The sequence below is a fragment of the Jaculus jaculus genome, chromosome 20 (assembly GCF_020740685.1).
Source record: "Jaculus jaculus isolate mJacJac1 chromosome 20, mJacJac1.mat.Y.cur, whole genome shotgun sequence".
NCBI classification, from domain to species: domain Eukaryota; kingdom Metazoa; phylum Chordata; class Mammalia; order Rodentia; family Dipodidae; genus Jaculus; species Jaculus jaculus.
In genome coordinates, this window is record NC_059121.1 from 24,429,526 (window position 1) to 24,450,196 (window position 20,671).

Here is a 20,671-nt window from a genome sequence, read left to right on the forward strand (position 1 = left end):
CCCTAGGTTGGAAGAAAGTTCTAATGGGTCATGTGTGGGATTTTCCATTGAGAAGCCCAGGCTTGGTCTAGTTTCCCTATCCGATGCATTGCCACGTCCATTCATCTGAGACTCCATATGGGCATCTGCTGCCAAACCACCAGCTTGCAAGCTTTCACGCCTGGGAGGGGGGCCCCTGCTTGACAGCTCCTGGGCTAAGTAGGCAGTGAGGGGCTGGGGCTCCCTAAGCGTCTGCGTCAACTTCCAGGGAAAGTCTGCAATATCACCACCACTGGGGGCATTTGCCCAATGCATGTGGAAATAACGTGTTCCTGTCTTTTTGGTTCTGCCTTGAGTCCGTAATCCTGAAGATGGAGAGATGGCTCCAAGGTTAAGGCGCTGACCTTCAGAGCCTAATGACCCGAGTTCAAGTCCCCACGTAGAGCCGGATGCACAAAGTGGCACATGCATCCGGAGTCTGTTTGCAGCGGCTGGAGGCCCCTGGCTGGCTTAGTCTCTCTTCTATCTCTCTCTGCTTGCAAATAAATAAATACTTAGGAAAAATAATCATCAAGAGTCACTCAAAGCTTTCCTTAGCATCAGTTGGTCCATTGACATCTAGCTAGTCTTTTAGGGAAGTAAACCTCAGTCAAGGACCAAATATCCTACACACCCGAGCTGAGCCAGTGACAAGCAGCAGCAGCAGGCGTCACCTTACCTGGTCAGCCGCATGTCGGCATCGTACAAGAGGGGGATGTTGAGCCTGACCGCGTTATCTTCTTGGTTCGACTCTCGGCTTTCGCTGTTGAAGAAGAGGCATGTTAGGAACTTAAGGAGAAGAGTCATCCACCAGCAATTCCCGGTCCCATGACGTCCTTACCTGAGGGCTTGAAAATCGACAGCTGCCTGGTTTTGAAGGTTCTGAAGATTGAAGTCGAAGCTAATCGTAAAAGTCACCTGTGTCCAACGTTAGGGTTCATCAGGGTTTGCTGTTTTACACCCGGGGGGGGGGCTGTTCCCCATCAGAGTAAACCCATTCCCACCTAATTCTGAGTTTTACATGCCTTACACTCTGAAACTGGTGGGGTGCTAATCTTCTCACCTGCTTTTAGCCCGGGTACATGGGAATGAGGAGAGCTTATTTGAAACTGGGCCATTTTAGTGATGCAGCCGTATTGCTTTGGCACAGTCATGAAGCCCTGTGCCGATACCAGACAGAAGTGAACTGTCTGGATTGTACATGAATTTGGAAAAAAAAGAAAAAAAGCCCATGGAGGAGAAATTCCACTGTTATCAATATACTAAAAAAATAATGCTGCAATTAAGAAAGTTCTGCTAAGTCTGTACCTGGTTATTTTGTGATGTTTATCAAAAGAACGGTACCTAGGGGCCGGAGGGATGGCTTAGCGGTCAAGGCGCTTGCCTCTGAAGCCAGAGGACCTCGGTTCGACTTCCCAGTACCCCATGTAAGTCAGACGCACAGGGGGCGCACGCATCTGGAGTTCGTTTGCAGTGGCTGGAAATCTTGGTGCACCCATTCTCTCTCCCCCCCTCTCTCTCTCTCTGCTAAATAAAAAAATTTAAAAAAATGGTACCTAGGCTAGGGAGGTGTGTGAATACCTGAGTTTGGGTCTCCAAAACCCATCTCAAAAGCTAAATGCTGTGGTGGGTGTCTGTGATTCCAGTGTGCCTGGACAAGAGAGGGGTGGAGACTGGAGAATCTCCTGGGGGTTTGAGGGTGGTGAGGCCCAGCGTCCATCTTTGTCCTCTGACCTCTGCACGTGTGCCTTGGCATGGGTGTGCCTCCCACCCACGCCTAGAATAAAGGATGCTGCCTAGAACAGACAATACTGTTTTGGCAAGTCCACACGGGCGCTGAGGTACGGCTAGCATGCATTTGAGGATAACACACAAGGGTACCTGTTGCTGGCTCTTTAGAGCAGGGTACCCCACATCACAGGTCACCGACGTCTGAGATGAACCAACCTGGCAGGTGACTTCTGTCCCATCCACCTGAACAAGACCAAGGGGATAGCACACATTCATTTATAGTGCATATGAGAATGTGTGTGTATCTCTGAAGACACAGCTGACAAGCCAATAATGGGTTAAAACTACATTTTCTTTGCCCTCCCAGAAGGAAATCATAATTCTTGTATTTCAGAGGCACGGTAGCTTTAATGCAATTTCTTGAAATATTATTTTGGCAGTATCTTTTTCTTAATAGTTTTGAAATATATATGTAGCTTTTTTTTTTTTTTTTTTTTTTTTTTGAGGTAGGCTCTCACTCTAACTCTGGCTGACCTGGAACTCTCTTGTAGTCCCAGGCTGGCCTTGAGCTCAGTGATCCTCCTACCTAGGCCTTCAGAGTGCTAGGATTAAAGGCGAGCACCATCATGCCTGGTTTGAAAGGTATATTTTTCAAGGAAGAAAAATGTACGTTAGCATCTATATTATTCCAACTAACTTACAGAATCTTGGCCAGGTTTTTTTTTTGCATTCATTTTCTCTTAAATAGGAGTACAGTTCAAACACAAAGGCCAGTGTGCACTTGGAACTCTCATGAGAGTCTATCAATTTTAACTGGGAAGAAACCCTTTCTAATCCTTTAATCAAGTGCCTCACTTGGAATCATAGCTTTTCCTTTTTTCTCTTCATGGCTTGGGGGCAGAGGAATTAGCAAGGGGCTCTCATGGTCAAGTGCACTTCTGGTTTAGCGATCAGCAGCAGGTCAACTGGATTGCCTGGCTTTGCTGGAATATGTTATCTTGGCATCAGCAGCAGGACCTGAGACGGCAGAAGGTCGAGCTAAGCTGTGGGACTCGGAATGTCTCAGAGCAAGTGCGCCACATCCGTGGAGCCCCATGGGTGGCTGGGGAAGATCTACAGGCCACGTTCTGGGGTAAAGGAAAAAGTGACGGTTGTCACGCAGAGCTGCGATCTCATGTGGCCTCGCTACCTGGAAGCAGTGAGGGAGGCTGCTCATGTCCACGGTCATTGTCCTTCACACAACTTAGGGACCAAGGAGATCTGAGTGCAAGGAAGACAGTATTTGATCTTCCTGTGTCCTCACGTACCGGCATAGAGAACGAAGCAAAAAACAAGTTTTCTGAAAACTCAGCAATGATAGCAGTGTTGTATGCACTTTCGCCTCTGTTTTTCAGCGTTATGGAAAATGTTAACCTTTTGTTTTGGCTGCTGACAATAAAAGGTTGTTTTCTGTTAAAAAAAAAAAAAAGGAGAAAAAGATAAGTGTGATTAACGTAAAACAAACCAACAGGTCAGCATTCTAAAATTTCATTCATTCAAGAAATTTTTTTGTATTCTAAACTCTGAGGAAACTGCTTAATAATAAAAATAATAAAAAAAAACCATACTGAGGGAGCTCAATATTTTGTAATATTTGTAATATATTTGTAAAAGCACCTGTCACAGCAGTACGAGAGCAGCTGAGTCTGAGAATTTGATCCCCGCAGCCATGTTAAAGAAACGCTGAGCCAGGGGTGAACCCCTTGAATCCCAGCACTCGGGAGGCCAAGGTAGGGGGATCACTGTGAGTTCGAGGCTTGCCTGAGACTATATAGTAAATTCTAGGTCAGCCTGAGCTAGTGTATGACCCTATCTCAAAAAACCAAAACAAGAAGAAAAAAAAAAGTCGGGCATGGCGATGGACTCCTGTAACCCCAATGCTATGGGGAGTGGAGACTCGGGGTGGTTTGGGGGGAACGGCACCTCCAGGTTCAGTGGGAAACTCTGTCGCAAATACACAAAAGTAAAGTGCTAAAGGAGGGCATCCCGTGTTCTCTGGATGCCACATGCATGTGCACAGGATAAGTCACACACATGTGAACACGCCACAGCACATGCACTACACACACACCCCAGAAAAAAGAGAAGAAAAATAACACTGACAAGTAATCTACCACACTGAATTTTCCTTTTCATTGGCTTTGGTAATGTTTCTTGTCTTATTGCTTTTCTCTAATAAGGGTGATGGAAATTGAGGTTTAGGGCATATAAGTCTTTATTATTGCACTTCTTCTGTAGAAAAAAACAATGAAAACATCACGTGATTTTAATAGGTGTAGGGCCTATTTTAGCCCCACACTTGGTGGGAGCTTGGTAATGGAGAGCGGGTTCATGTCTGGATATGGTTCTGACTTGTTTCCCAGCTAGGGGTTCCGTTCCACTGAGCAGATCGGTTAGCCAAGTCAAGAGCAGGTGGTTTCCCACCCTGGCTGTACATCACTATTGCACTTGTGTGGGCATCATGTCAGGTTGTTTGCTGCTGAGGAGCTTCGGCCATGAATGGCTTGGACAGATATTGGTCATTTTCCCCCAGTAGCTCATGTGGGCACCTTCTGGCACTAGAAACGCAAACTGTCTGGGGACTGACTCTCTTCCAGCTTCCAACCATGTCCACTCCATATTATGTGCCAACAGCGTATGGTGTCTTCAGCACAAGGGCCCCAGATGAAACTAAGAATAATTGGGGAAATGAGCAAGAGTGCTGCTTTCTTGGTGAACCTGGTACCATCACAAGGGTGAAGGAGATAGACAGAGAGGACAATCAACTCCTAGCAAATCAGATATCCAGAGACACAGAGGCTCCCAAGACCTCATCACTGAAGCAGACCTAAAATGAGCCCAGCATGGCTCAGGGAAATTCACAGAAGAGGGGGCGGAAAGAATGTCAGAGCCACACATTGGGTCAGGATACGCAGAGACATTTCCTCCTACCCATAACTGATGGCTAACCCCACAATGCACAATGCATATTCCCCAACTAGGAGGGTCCCCGCGGAGGGGGAGGACAGGGAGGAGGCTAACAATGGTACCAACTTGACTGTATCACTGAGTACAAAACTAATAAAAAAAAATCACTTGATGTAGTGTGCCATTTATCTTCACACTTAACACCGAGCTTCCGAGTGAAACGTACTGAGCGTCTGGCAGCTGTTGGATCTCCAGAACCAGATCAGAGACGCAGAGACCATCACTGCCACACTCTTTATAGAAAGGGACCTGAGAGAAAGGAAAAACAAAAACCTAGTCATGCTCAGGTCAGAAGAGAAAGCATAAAAACGCAAATGGCATTATTCTACTTAAATAATGTTCAAAAACATGGACAGCCAATGTACTAGGAACACATGCATGCTGAGCACAGTCATAAAGAAGCATGACAAATACAAAGTTCACAATGGTTGTTCAGAGGGGGCTAGATTAAAGTAAGTATAACGAAGCAACACAAAGAACTTCATAGGCATTGGTAGTCTTGTTTATTATTATTATTATTATTATTATTATTATTATTATTATTGGATGGAAATCAGTAGCTGTTTAGAATATTTTTTATTTGTTTTTTTTAAGAAACATTTGCTGAACACCTATGGTGGATAGACCCTGCTCTTGTGGATAGATATGAGACTGGCGGAGAACAAGATAGACAGAAAGCCCCGCCTTTGTGAGACTTACATCCAGTGAACTTTGTGCATCATTTCACTTACAAATCAAGGCAGCAGGCTATGTTCTTAGTGTCTTGCACATACTGTAGTAACTATGAAGTTCTATTAGCCTGTCCACACACTCACACTGAAGACCTTGACTGTCTCGGAATAGGCTTCAAGGGCAGGGCTGGTCCCGGGGTGCTCCAAGCTGAGGTCCACACGCACATCTAATGGGTTGACCACATCAGAAGGTTTCTGGACGCAGAACAAATGAAAAGAAATAGCATCTTACAAGTCACCTCTCAGTTATGAAGACTATCCTTGTTTTTTTAAACTTTTTATTTATTTATTTTGAGAGAAAGAGAGAGAGAGAGAAAGAATGGGTGCACCAGGGAACTTCAGCTACTGAAAATGAACTCCAGATGCATATGCCACCATGCACATCTGGCTAATGTGGATCCTGGGGAATCAAACCTGGGTCCTTTGGCTTGGCAGGCAAGTGCCTTATCCGCTAAGCCATCCCTCCAGCCCATCCTTGTTTTGAATGAACAACACTTCTTCTTTTGTGCTGGTTCTGCTGGTGGGCTCAGCATTCAGAAATAGAAGGGGTCTCCATGCTAATGAAAATCTGAAGCAACAGTTCTTAGTGGACTTCATTAGTAACCTCAGTCTTTTGTAAAAATATGCTATTTAATTGAAATAGCTTAAATATGTTATTTATTTATTTAATTGAAGGGGGAGAAAGAGGCAGATAGAGAGAGAGTACGGGCACGCAAGAGCTTGTAGCCGCTGCAAATGAACCCCAGATGCACGTGCCACCTTGTGAGTTCTGGGGAATCAAACCTGGGTCATTAACTGCTAAGCCACCTCTCCAGCCCCAGTAATCTCATTATTTACAAGTCACAATAAATACTTAGATGATATGTATGGTTTACGTCTTCGACAGATTTCTGTGGCAGCGCCCAGCTCTGAAGTTGCGGGCTCAACCTTCTCACTAGGTGCCAAGAATTAATGAATGGTTCCTGAGTGTCACAATCACCTCTCTGAAAGAACTTATTAGGACTCAGCCAGGAAAGGGCCTAACATTGGCTTTCAGGAAAGAGCCAAAGGTTCCTTCCTCGGACTCAACCTGTTTGTGATGCTGATATCCCAAATCAAGTTTCCAGCCTCTGACCTAAATGACTCATACGCGTTTTATTTCTCCTTGCACAAGAAGATGGTGAACAGATGATGAATGTGTCATTCAATAGTCACGAAAGCCTGCCCGACCCACACGCAAGCGAGTGTAACGGATCCTCTTTGTCTCTGTACAGAGGGCAGAGGCTATGCAGCATTGCAGGAAACATGGCCCCTTATCTAATCTACTATGTGAAAAAAAAAAAAATAAGGGGGGAAACGATGTGGCAAAAGTCATCTGGAACCCATCTGACAAACCTCCTCCCAGTTCTCGGCAGGAAAGAACAATGTCTACACAAATGGAAAAAAGAAATTCGGGCTGGAGAGATGGCTTAGCAGGTAAGCACTTGCCTGTGAAGCCTAAGGACCCCGGTTCGAGGCTCAGTTCCCCAGGACCCACGTTAGCCAGATGCACAAGGGGGCACACGCATCTGGAGTCCATTTGCAGTGGCTGGAAGCCCTGGCGCGCCCGTTCTCAATCTCTCTCTCTCTCTCTGTCTGTTTCTCTCTCTCTCTGTCACTCTCAAATAAATAAATAAATAATGAACAAAAAAATTTAAAAAAAGAAATTCAAAATTGAATCTGCCCTTTTTTTGTTGCTTTGTTTTGTTTTCCGAGGTAGGGTCTCACTCTAGCTCAGGCTGACCTGGAATTCACTATGTAGTCTCAGGGTGGCCCTCCTACCCCTGCTGGGATTAAAGGTGCGCATGCCACCACGCCCAGCTGAATCTGCCTTTTCTGAGAGTCCATTTGCCAGCAGGTCTTTTAAGTCTTGAGCTGTCCTGGGGAGCGAGCTATGAGGATTTGCTTCCTCGGCTGGCTGAGAGATGGGTACACTGGGTGCACATAACTGGTACTAATGACAAATAGTAATAGAGCAAATAGAATTTTTTATTCTTTAAGAAAAACGGCCTGTAGCCTTCACTTTCCACAACATGTACTTTGATCCACTACTCAACAAGGCAAGAGGAGATGGAAGCTAGGTTTCTCTCTCCTCTACTCTCCCCTTCTCCCTCCCTCCCCTCCCTGTCTATATCCTTCCCTTCCGCTGTTCCTTCCTTCATTGAACATATATATTTATAGCATTAACAACTAACAAAAAGTCCAGGCCTTCATGTACAATAAACCTGCAATTTACACCATAACAAAAACCATGTGATTGATCTTTTCTTAAAAAATATTTACTGATTTTTATTTGTTTATTAGAGAGAGAGAAAGAGAGAGAATGGATGCACTAGGGCCTCTAGCCACTGCAAACAAACTCCATATACATGTGCCACCATGTGCATCTGGCTTATGTGGGTCCTGGAGAATCAAACTTGGTCTTTAGGTTTTGCAGGCATGAGCCTTAACCGCTAAGCCATCTCTCTAGCCCCAGATGATCGATTTTAATGCATTGAAACATTTCATAGACATGTTTCCCAACATTTTGCTTAGCATTTTTTAAAAATTTTTATTTATTTATTTATTTGAGAGCGACAGACACAGAGAGAAAGACAGATAGAGGGAGAGAGAATGGGCGCGCCAGGGCTTCCAGCCTCTGCAAACGAACTCCAGACGTGTGCGCCCCCTTGTGCATCTGGCTAACGTGGGACCTGGGGAACCGAGCCTCGAACCGGGATCCTTAGGCTTCACAGGCAAGCGCTTAACCGCTAAGCCATCTCTCCAGCCCTTGCTTAGCATTTTTGATTTCTAGGTCATCCATCTACTATCAGGAGTGTTTTAGGTTGCCTCTTAAAATTCATGATCCACATCTTTTAAAGCTCAAATATCTTGTTATGGGAACCAAAAATTTGGATATAAAAACAACTTTTCTTGTGTGTGGGGGGGTATTGGAGAGATGGCTGAGTGGTTACGGCACTTGCCTGTGAAGTCTAATGACCCAGGTTTGATTCCCCAGTACCCACGTAATACGAGATGCGCAAAGTGGTGCGTGCATCCGGAGTTTGTTTGCAGCGTCTAGAGGCCCTGGTGTGCTCAACCCCGCCCCCACCGCCCTGGCTTGCAAATAAGTTTTTGAAAAGTTTTCTTGGCACTGAGGAAAATAGCTCAGCTTATAAACTGCGTGCTGCAGAAGCATTAGGGCCTGAGTGTCAGTCCCTAGCACCCACATGAAAACTGGCCATGGTGGCACGCCTACAATGCTGGCATAAAAAGGCAGAGACTGGCTAGCTAGTCCAGCTGACTCAGTGGACACCAGACCCAGTGCAGGTGTCTCTACAAAAACCACACCACTCCATGTTGACCTCTGGTCTCCACATGCATACACATATGTACACGTATGTGCACACATGTGTGCCCACCACACACACGTACACCCACCACACACACACATATAAATATCTATCTTCTTGGCAATTTTTATGTACCTTAACCTCTTTAGCCATATTTGGGACATTACATGATCGGTTCATTTAAGAGTGATGTGCCCAGCAAGTTACACTTTCAAATATTATTGTGCAGTTGCTAAGGAGAGCTGTTTCATGTAACTTGTAAAATAAATTTCATGTTGGAAAATTTCTCCTGAAAAGTATTTTTCCTACATGAGACAGTTCCCATATCTATGAGAACTATAGGAATATTATGATATAATATTAGAACCAGTAATTTTTTTTGTACATAATCTACATCATTTACCCTCTTAAGCCAACAGTGGAAATCACAACTGAGATTATCATTTTCAGTAGCTTAAAAGGAAGACACATTCTCCTTGATAGGAAAATGTCAAAACAAAATTTATTTTCAATGGAAAGTTCACCCAAGAAAACTGCATCTTTGACTTAAAAAAAAATAAGGGCTGGAGAGATGGCTTAGCGATTAAGTGCTTGCTTGTGAAGCTTAAGGACCCCAGTTCGAAGCTCGATTCCCCAGGACCCACATTAGCCAGATACACAAGGGGCGCACACATCTGGAGTTTGTTTGTAGCGTCTGGAGGCCCTGGCACACCCATTCTCTCTCTCTCTCTCTCTCTCTCTGCCTCTTTCTCTGTCTGTCACTCTCAAATAAATAAATAAAGAGGAACAAAATACTTAAAAAATAACCTTTTATCCCTTTTAGTTGCAATCTCCACTGAAGTACAATGTCACCAACGTATTAAAATAGAAGGTTACCATAAGTCTTAGCATAAACAATGTGCTTTCAATTCACAGAATTAGACAAGAAAGGCATTTATTAGAAGAGCAGGCATTTCTTTTCTAACACAGTTTCAGTTTCAGAATTTCTGTATTCACGAGTGTTTAAGAAGCACTGGGGTAAAGAGATAGCCCTGAGGCCTCACCTGTATGTTAATGAGGAACTCGGAACACAGCTGTGCTTGGTTTAGAACCGCGGTCTTCTGCAGAAACCTTTCATTGTTGTCTTTGAACACGCCCCTGGAGGTTACTCTGGAGGAGTACCCATCAGCATCAAGGGTCATATTAAACATGATGGCTGCAACAGAAGCCATGAAGGAATGTTATTACAAATGAACTGTGAAGGAAAACCCATCCTTGCTTCGCTGTGTCTTGCCGTGCAAAGCCCTGAGATCAAGGGTCTGTGGGGGCGGGGGGGCTGGGGAGATGGCTCAGTGGTTAAAGGAGCTTGCTTGCAAAAGCAGCCTGGGTTCGATTCTCCAGTACCCAGGTAGAGGCAGATGCACAAGGTGGTGCATGCACCTGGAATTCTTTGGCAGCGGCAAGAGGCTCTGGTTTGCCCATTTTCTCTTTCTCATTCTTTCTCTCTCTTTCTCTACTTGCAAATAAATAAGCAAACAAGAAGAGACAGGCTGGGAAGGCAGCTTAGTGGTTAAGACAGCCTGCCCCTTATGCATGATGGCCACTTGGGTCAGAGCTCATCAAGTCTGACTCCCCAGAACCCATGCGGGCTGTGGCCAGTCACACCTGAAACCCTAGCTGGGGGTGAGGGGGATGGTGCAGAGACCAGAGGGAGAATGGCCGGGGCTTCTGGAAGCAGCTCTGGGTTGAGGGAGAGATCGTGTTTCAACAAAAGACATATGCAAATGGACAGTGACAGGAAGGCATGGGGCGTGCACATCTGCACACGCACATGTGAATACACCCCCCCCCCACACACACTTCCCTATCCACGGCCGTCATTCTCCATGCTTCAGAAACATGCAAAAGAAAAGACTGTTTAGTTATCGAATACCTGCAGTTGGACATACCGCCTTACGCCACGAACGTGGCCGTATATTTTGGAAGCGAATATCCCCATCCTGCTTTGGAGACAATGAGCTACACTAAATGAGGTAGTGTGCACGACTTGGGTTCACACAGCCAGAACAAAGGCAGAAATGAAATTCGAGTCGTTTTGAGAGGCCTGTCATGGTGAGGGCTAATGTGACTGTGAAAAATTAACTGCCTGGCATATTCTAGATGCTTCCACAAGGACAGACATACAACACTGCAATGATAGGGTTTCAGTCAGAAATCCTCGAGCTTAATCTTAATTCCGCAGACTACGAGCTTTGTGACTTTGGGAAGTTTGTTTAACCTCTCACCTCCTTAAACATGTTTCTTTTCCTATGAAACAGAGAGGAGAATAACTGCCTTATCTGGACTCACTCTGAGGTATTTTATTATATTCATTATTTTGAAGTTAAATACATTTTCTAAGGCATTACCTCTACATGTTACTTTTAAAGTATCTATCACAGGAATTGTATTTGTGCTCTAGTGACTTAGTGAGCCTACTAAAGATGGCTAAAATGTAGAGGAATCAAATAAGCAGACTAAAAGTAAGTGACGAGATGATATAAAGGAAGCGTAACGGTGCAGCGGCGACTCTAGGAAGGACAGAGACATCAGAGTGCACTCTCTCTTTTTTCAAACAGCTTGATGAAATGGATATATAGGCAATATGTTGACTTTTTTTATGGTGACCTTAACACTGGAGCTTGTGCCTGAGTTAATAAATAATAGAAACCTCCCGCCTTATAAACTCGCAGTTTTAAAGCTGGAAGTCTTGTCCTTACGTGCAATTATTGCCAAGCAGTGAGGTGACAGAATCTCAAGGTCTGCTCATCAGAGTGCACCTGACTATGTCCACGACAAAGGATTCTGACTCAACGCCAAGAAAGTCTTTGACTCTCGCCAGCCAACTAACGGGAAGGAAACGCTTTGAAAGGACTGTTGTTCCCCCCTGACCCCCGTGTGTGCCAACAGAAAGAGTGAAGCAGGGTCACAATGTGGAAGATCCGAGAGGCACATTCACGCTTTGGGGCTAGGAAAGCTCAGCAGTCGGCCGCTTCTTCTTGCAGAGAACACGTTTTCCCCAATGTAATCTTTTAGGCAGACTAATAATGCTATTTATACAGCAATGGTTTTTGACTTAACTATCGCGGCCACTCTGATGGACGTGTTGTCCAAGGCAAGGCTATTAGGTAGGCTGCTTAAAGTTGGGTCAATGTTCAGAAAATGAAAGATGTCGAGATGGATCAGACTTGCAGCGAAACGTGGAAGGTGTGGCCAATGTGAATCTAACTGGCTTTGGATATTCATTGCATACAACTGACATCCACACTTTCAGCCTGGAAGTTACTTTGCTAACAGTTTGATTTGATACCAGCCAGAGCTAATGGTTCTGAAATTTGGAACGAACATCTGATGAAGTGTGAGAGCCCATCAAATAATGGCAAGTGGGGGAAAAGTGACTTTGAATCGACTGTTGAATTGCCTTCTCTCTATGGGAGGGTACTAAGATCTTTGGGGTGAGGCATGAAGGGGAGGTCAGTGGTTAGAAAAAGGTTTCCATGGAGATGAAACACCTGGCCAGGTGTGATAAGGTGACAGTCAATCCAGGAGAGAAAGGATGACATTTTCTGCTATTTGCCAATGGTAACTTTTTGCTTATTTTCTCTCATCTCACGGGACAACCCTCAGATCTTTCTTGGTTCTTTATGTTATTTATAAAAGATACAATAATTTGGGGCTGGAGAAATGGCTTAGAGGTTAAGGCACTTGCCTGCAAAGTGTAAGGACCCAGGTTCAATTCCCCAGTATCCACATAAGCCAGATGCACAAGGTGGCACGTGTGTCTGGTGTTCATTTAGAGTGGCTAGAGGGCCCGGCATGCCCATTCTCTCTTTCTGCCTGTTTCTCTCTCAAAGAAATAAATAAAATATTTCTGAAAATTGGAAGAAATTATATATTGCTTTCCCCTTTTCTCTCCTAACTTCATGCCTGTCAATTTTCATAAAAGGGAAAATACTCAGTTCTTTTACAGAGCGCATCCTATGTAGGTGATGGCATAGCCAACGTAATACTCTTATTTAAAATATTTTACTTTTATTTATCTATTTGACAAAGAAAGAAGGAGAGAGAGAATGAATGGGCGTGTCAGGGCCTCCAGCCACAGCAAAATGAACTCCAGATGCATATGCCTCCTTGTGCATCTGGCTAACATGAGTCCTGGGGAATTGAACCTGGGTCCTTAGGCTTTGCAGGCAAATGCCTTAACCACTAAGCCATCCCTCCAGCCTGTAACACTCTTATTTAACACCAACAGCTCAGGGACATCTGTCTGCCTAAAGATCTAAGTAAGTGATTTGTGGGTCAGAAAAACTGACTATGTGACTATGTGACTATGCCACAGAGATTAAAATGGTCCACAGATGAATGTCACCCTCAGGATCTGACGGGGAAACCCTCGACAGACCTTCCGTGTCCAGTGAACCTCGCTTAAGCACCTAACGCATGGTAATTTTAGTCTCTGCTAACGAAGATCTTCATTCCGCCTGGTCTCCAGACCGAAGCGTATGGCACACCTGCAGCTGAAGCTGTGGAGGCGAACCTGCCTCTGCCACGCGACCGCATCTCTACCCACCCACTCTGTGGTTTCGCCCCGTCGGCCTGAACCGTGCCCCCAAGCAGAGCTCCAGGGCGATCTGAGCATTCTTGTTGACCAGAGCAATCTTGTCCGGCCTGAAGGAAGCCTTGACATCCACGTCAGCAATGCTCTGTGACCTGAAAGACAGAAAGGAGAACAGATTGTGACCCAGCATGCGCCTGTGTGAGCTTTACACAGAGGACCCAGGGCCAGTGTGGCTGAATTCCTTCTCTCCACTCTTCCCGCACTCACTTGGTATTTTCTGTGCAAACGGGGACAATGTCTTCATGTAGCTGCATCACAAGCATATTCAACATATGTATATATTAACATAATAATATATTGTATAATTATATTACATTCTATAACATTATTACATAATTATAATGTATATTATAATTATATAATATATAACATATATAAATACATATAATTATATATACTATTATAACTTAATTATAACATATATAATATAATTATAATAATTATATTATAATACTATAGAATGTTATTACATAATTACAATAATATAATTACAATTGTTAATATAATAATATATATGCTTAAATACATATATATTTAAATAACACTGCATGAACATGGAATGGGAGATTGCCAGCTCTTTGCAAGTGAAATGTTAAGTCATGGGCTCTGTGTGTCATGCCACCTGGCATCGGTGTTATTTGCTCCTCTGGCAAAGGCAGGGCAGAGGGAAGGCATTGGTGAAGGGCTGAGGAGAGTGGTTGGGGCTTTTTCTTCTGCTGCTTCTGCAGCTGGATGCAGGAATGTACCACCCGGCCCCAGTTGATGGCAACTAGCTTATGAACCCAGAGGATCACAGAAAGGGCTCTAGAAGCTTCTGACTCCAGGATCACCATTTAGGCCTGTCAGATGGTCTCGTTTGCTATTTACACGTCACCCGTGTGACATGGGTAGAACTCCTACGGTCCCCATGTCACCAGTGAGAATGTGTGAGACACAAGACGCTGGGTGGCTTGCCAGTTTATTTAGTACTAGCCAGTGAGAAATTAGAATCTACCATTGTGAAATTCACCTGACAGTAATGGGAAAGTGATGGGCAAACTACTCTCATGGTTATTTCCATGGTTATTATCTACCTCTAAGGTCTCCTAAGGAGCAGTCACAAAGCAAATGATGACAAAGGAGACGCCCTCTCGCGTTTACAAAACCGAGAGTGGTTGTTTTTGTAAGGTGATCTTTTCCAGAGACTAAGCACTTATTCTAATGCAGATGTCTTTAATTTAATGTATATTATAAACTTATTACAAATTATCATCAGAGAAAACAGTGTCCACACTTTGTAGGCACATGGCCACATAATATCAGCCTAGCTTGAACGATCAGCTCAGCCCATTAATTTGATTCCACACATGTTGACTTCCCTAGGAAGTACATGGCCCACCACACGTAAAGAGGTTTACATGTAATGCTTACTGACAGGTATGTATCTTATTAAATAAGTTAGAGTTAAACCACATACTTATACTGCACTTGTTATACTAATCCTAAATGATTTTAACTAACATTATTCATTAATATAGTATCTAGTGTTTTTTCCCATCATCTTAATAGTATCATTGAGGTTTATTTTTCCACATAATATATTCATCCTGCAATAAAAATAATGCATTTTACTCACTTAAAAATTAATGTTTAATTTATTTATCTGCAAGGGTGGGGGAAAATGGGCACACCAGAGCCTCTAGCCACTGCAAATGAACTCCAGACGCACGTACCACTTTGTGCATCTGGCCTTATGTGGGTACCGGGGAACCGAACCCAGGTTGTTAGGCTTTGCAGGCAAGTGCCTTAACCACTGAGCAATCTCTCCAGCCCAGCATTTCACTAAAGTAAACACGGTTCAGATGTGTACATATTATTGTCAAATTCAGAAATCAAAAAATGCCAGAGTCATGTTTCTGTTCTTGATTTATTTGGAGATTAAAGGCACTTTTTCAACAGAGGAAAATGAATGCATGGGTCCGTTCATTTGAAGGAGTCACGGGTCAGTGTTTTCTTTGCCTATGGAAGTCAACGTGAGGTCAGCTCAGCCTAAGCTGCTCAGCACTGATAATGTAAGAATTTGCCTTTGAACCACACGAGAAGCTTCACTGCACACGCGCGGTCTGATGTCAGAATTTCCAGTGCATTCTCAGGAGGCAGAAGCTGAGCTGAGATGCGGGTCTTTATCACATCGCAACATTCAGGAAAAACAACCTGGACATTACATCAGGGGCTTTGCCTTCTATATGCATGGTTTCTTTTCACCAGATAGAGAAGGAAAACGTGACTTTAAGGAAATGTGTGTGTTGTTTGCATGCATACATGTATATGTATTATGTACATTATGTAATCATGGCTTAATTTCAAATAATCTAATAAGACACACACTTGTCAGCAAATATGTACCTGTATGTGTGTGCATATTTCTCTCCCGGAGGGAAGGAATTCTTACCTTTAGGCAAACTATAATATATAAATTCCCACCCGTCTTACATTACGTCTATGCCGTGTCTAAATGCCGTCATGGTAGCTCATTGTAACTTAGCTCTTACTAACTCACCAGAGTTGAACCACTTGTCCCAAAGCACCAATGGACACATCTGGGATGGAGTCCCCATTTAAATCCCCATGGCCATCCAGGGATCTCCCAAAGAACTGAAGGCGGCTCCTAAAGGCACCGTCAGATCCAAAGATTTTCTGAAAAGTTTGACATGAAGTTAACTGTTACGCAACAGGGGAGCTAGAGAGACGGCGGTCCGTCCACCACCCCGTCCTGTGGGCCACGTGGCTGTGCCCCAGGTGGCCGGTATTCTCCAGCAGTCCCATGGCGTTTTCAGTCACACCGCACCTCACCTCTCGGGGTCATTTCTGCAGCCACGCATTTCATCAACGAAACACTGCGGATCTTTGCTATTTAATCCCAGTCCAGCACAGAATAGAGAAGTCAGTGGGTTGGGGATGAAGCAATGCCTGCTCAGGCCCTGATTCAATGACTTGTGCCGTGACGTCTCAACCATCCATCAACTATCCGATACCACACCTTCTTGAAATGTTACCACCTATTTTGCTTTCTAGTCTTGCTATTTTTTTTTGTCTTACTTTTTTTTTTTGTCTTAGCATTTATTGATGCGTGGAACTTACTTATTCCTCTTTTTCATATTGTCTCTAGTAGGATGTAAGAACCACAAAGGGCGGGTTTTTGTCTGTTCTATTCTTTTTAAATATGTTATTTTTATTTGTTTATTTATTTTGAGAAAGGGAGAGAGGGAATGGGCACATCAGGGCTTCCAGCCACTGCAGATGAACTCCAGATGCATGTGCCACCTTGTGCACATGGCTTACGTTGGTCCTGGGGAATTGAACTGAGGACCTTTGACATTGCAGGCAAGAGCCTTAACTGGTAAGCCATCTCTCTAGCCTGTCTGTTCTATTCTTTACAGCATCTTCAGAGCTAGTACAGTACTTGACACCTAATAAAGGTTCAGCAAATTATATCATATATGTATATATATGTGTGTGTGTGTGTGTGTGTGTGTGTGTGTGTGTGTGTGTGTGTGTGATATTAAATAAAATAATTATACAATGTATAATATATTCATGTTTTTTGAGGTGGTCTCACTCTAGCCCAGGCTGACCTGGATTCCACTATGCAGTTCTCAGGATGGCTTCAAACTTACAACAATCTTCCTACCACAGCCTCCCCAGTGCTGGGTTTAAAGTCACGCATCACCACACTCAAGGACTATTTTTTTGAGTAAAGGAATGAGATTATGCAGTAAGTGTGATGGGTTGGGGGAAGCTCTTGAGCGCTAACCTGATTGTACGTAACACAGGCTTGTGTTCCTCACGGATTACCTGGGAATACTTTGTGCGAATGGTGCCCTGGTGACCGTTGTAAATGTAGACGGCTCCCGAGTTCTGATTTTCTAACGGTGAGCCAACGATGACGTCGTTAAAGCCATCCATGTTGATGTCTGAGAGGGCTGCAATGGCTGAACCGAAGCGGGCATTTTCAGTGCCTTCGGGTCCCTGCAGGAATTGGTGCTGGCTCAGGACGCCCTTCACAGAGTGGGGGGAAAAGGGATGATTAAAGCCAACCTCAGAATGAGGACAGTGTCATTAAAACTCAGAGCAATTGATGTCCAGACCAATTTTTGAAATCTTAAAAGTGGTCCAGGTTTTAATCTTAGCATTGAAGATCCGCTACTTCTGACAAGCATGATAAGTGAAGTGTTAGCAATTAAGGTCACAGGCTATCTGCTCACAAGGCGAGATTAAAGGTGGTAATAATTCTCTTTACTGTATCTCAACAACCTCATGAAAGTACCCACACCTTTATCTCCATTTTCTCTTCACATCTGGACCCTCTCCTGTGTTCCAATCCTTTGATTTAAAATCTTCCTGATGAGAGTCTAACATCTTGCATGAAATTAAGGTAGACATAAAACAAAATCAAACATGATAATTTAGACTTTACTTAAAAACCTATTTAATGGTGACATAATTGTAATGGGGTAGAAAGTGGAAATAAAATTGTTAATATTCCATGACAACAGATGCTAATTTTATCAAGAGGAAAAAAGTATTCCCTTGTAAAATACAGTTCCCCCGCCCAGATTTTGCATTCAAGTATGGAAATATTTTCATGGCTTCACAAGAAAGCTAAGTGCTTCAGCCATTAAACTGGGTCAGCTCTTCTTATCTTGTGACTGAGGTCAATAAGGTATTGCATAATTTCATCTTAATAATTAATGATAATTCATAATATTTTTAAAGCAAGAGATATTTTGAAAAACTGGGAATTTAAAAATGTTCAAAGAAGTTGATATGGTTTATACATTCTTTATGTGAAGTTGGAATTATTTTAACTACTGAAATGGTCAGTTTTTAGACTAATTTTCATAATGTAGGACAGAATACCACAACCAAACATAATTTTTGCAATGTTAACTTGTCTTTTCTCTCTGCAGTTATCTAGCTTTCTACGCTAGCCTGTCTTTAAGTTGTTTTTCTTCTTGCTCTCATTGAGCTCAATATTCCAATCTGAACTCACTTTGGGAATTTAGCGTATGAGTTAGAAAGACCATTCCTTCCTTGTAAGACAAGTTTTATGGCAAGGATTTGAAATTCTAAGAGCTGAACATACACCTACATGTGACACCAGGTGATGGGTTGTTCTAACAAAGTAATGCAGAAATCATCTGAGATTGGATGGAATGGAGGTTGCTAACGTTGCTGGTACAACTGCTTCACCATCAGTGATAAAAGTAAGCGCTGCCTGGTTATTAATAGCCGATCACAAAGACTGCAAGATATACCTAGGAGATGCACAAATGTTTGCATGTGTGTATGTCCAAGGTGCCTGGCACTTACAGTGGCTTGATTTTTTTTTTTTTTCAAGATTATCAACTCAAAGGTCTCGTATGAAAAACAAGATACACTACACATAGAGCTCAAATTGTGCCATTTAACGTGACTGTTACAAATTTTAAAATGGGGACATACTCAACATGGATGAATAATAAATAGTTCTATACATTTAAATCAGCAACTGTTCAGGGGGAGTGCGTGTCCCTTCACACCACAGCTTAGTTCATTTATCAGTACTAAAGCAAATTAACCCCCAGTGTAATGTCTATTTTTACCTTTACAATAGTAAACAGGTAGACTCTTCCTTCCTCTTTCTTGAGGTCATTCATGTACGTGGGTGCACCAACCAAGAGCACGTCTGTAAGGGTGTCTTTGTCCACGTCTACAGAACACAGCACACTACCAAAATAGGAGCCAATCTGGAGTAGGAAGGCATACATACTAATATTAGCATTCCTCATTTACATCTTCCTACGGTCATTTACATATTCCTGTGGTCATTTGCATAACTACCACATTCAGCTTTCACTCACTCACTCAACACACAGCACTGGAAAAGTTTATTACCTGCAAGCCACTAGGAACATAAGAATGAACAATATGATCCTTTCCTCTGCATGAATTGCCACCTAAAACTTGGTCTTAAACTTGGTGTGCTCAAAGACTCACCAAGAAAGTGTGTCTCAAATACAGTCCCCAGGCTGGGGAGATGGCTCAGAGGTTAAGGGCACTTGACTACAAAGCCTAACAATCCAGGTTCAATTCCCCAGCACCCATGTAGAGCCAGATGCACAAGGTGGCACATGTATCTGGAGTTTGTTTGCAGTGGCCTGTCATGCCATTGTCTCCTTCCCTTTGCAAATAAATTTAAAATAATATAAAAAAAAAGATTCCCTATTTTCCATCAATTCTGATACAATATCTAGAGTGTGATCCAGAAAATAATATTTCAAATATTTTATATTTGCAAGGAGAGAGAGGGGGGGTATATGCCAGGTATGCCAGGGCCTCTAGCCCGTACAAATGAACTCCAGATGTATGCACCACCATGTTGTGCATCTGGCTTTATGTGGGTATTGGACCCGGGATGTTAGGCTCTGCAGGCAAGCACCTTAACTGTTGAGCCATTTCTCCAGCCTCAGAAAACAGGTATTTTAAACAAGTACTCCAAGTCTTTGTGATGCCACAGCGGGGCACAGGTCACACTTATAAGAGAGCCTTTCTTTGCTATTTGAGGTATACTGTAGAGAAAGCAGTAGGAATAGGTGCAAAAAGAAAAAAACAAACCAACCTTGCTTCCATGGTAACAAAGCCCTGTGGTGGGAGAGTGGGGGAGGAGAGCAGGAACACTCAGAGACAAGTGTCATTTGAACTGCACCCTCAGGACAAGAAGCTTTCCAAGTGGGGAGGAATGGAGACACAAATGACATAAATGCCTGTGACCCGGTCCGGGACAGGTGGCGCAGCGGCGTAGAGCAGATGGGTGAACCCGGTGAAACCTGGGAATCTGGATGTCAGCCCGTTCTGCAATGTTTGGCACACACCTACGTGCATGCATGCCCCTTAGGGTTTTAGAAGTGATTAAGGGATTGCTTCCACAACATTGCCTTGCCTTTCTCAAAATAGAAGCAGCCTTCTTTAAAGTATTAAAGATGGGCTGGAGAGATGGCTTAGCAGTTAAGGTGCTTGCCTATGAAGCCTAAGGACCCAGGTTCAATTCCCCAGGATCCACGTAAGCCAGATGCATAGAGTGGCACATGCATCTGGAGTTCACTTGCAGTGGCTGTAGGTCCTGGTGGGTCCATTCTCTCTCTCTCTCTCCCTCTTTCTTAACTCAGTAAGTAAGTAAG

At 43.6% G+C, this 20,671-nt stretch overlaps 1 protein-coding gene across 1 annotated transcript in view; it reads right to left on the reverse strand.

Annotated features, from left to right (window-relative positions):
• Positions 1-20,671, reverse strand: part of Itga2 (integrin subunit alpha 2) — a 100,055-nt gene that overhangs the window by 19,784 nt on the left and 59,600 nt on the right. Inside the window, exons 13-23 of the mRNA XM_012950241.2 lie at positions 19,097-19,240; positions 17,307-17,510; positions 16,012-16,148; positions 13,425-13,564; positions 9,880-10,031; positions 5,571-5,681; positions 4,922-5,004; positions 3,057-3,198; positions 1,900-1,992; positions 860-936; positions 698-781 (exon numbers count right to left, since the gene is read on the reverse strand). Of these exons, the coding sequence (XP_012805695.2) occupies positions 698-781; positions 860-936; positions 1,900-1,992; positions 3,057-3,198; positions 4,922-5,004; positions 5,571-5,681; positions 9,880-10,031; positions 13,425-13,564; positions 16,012-16,148; positions 17,307-17,510; positions 19,097-19,240 (1,367 nt within the window). The remainder of the gene's footprint in view (positions 1-697; positions 782-859; positions 937-1,899; positions 1,993-3,056; positions 3,199-4,921; positions 5,005-5,570; positions 5,682-9,879; positions 10,032-13,424; positions 13,565-16,011; positions 16,149-17,306; positions 17,511-19,096; positions 19,241-20,671) is intronic.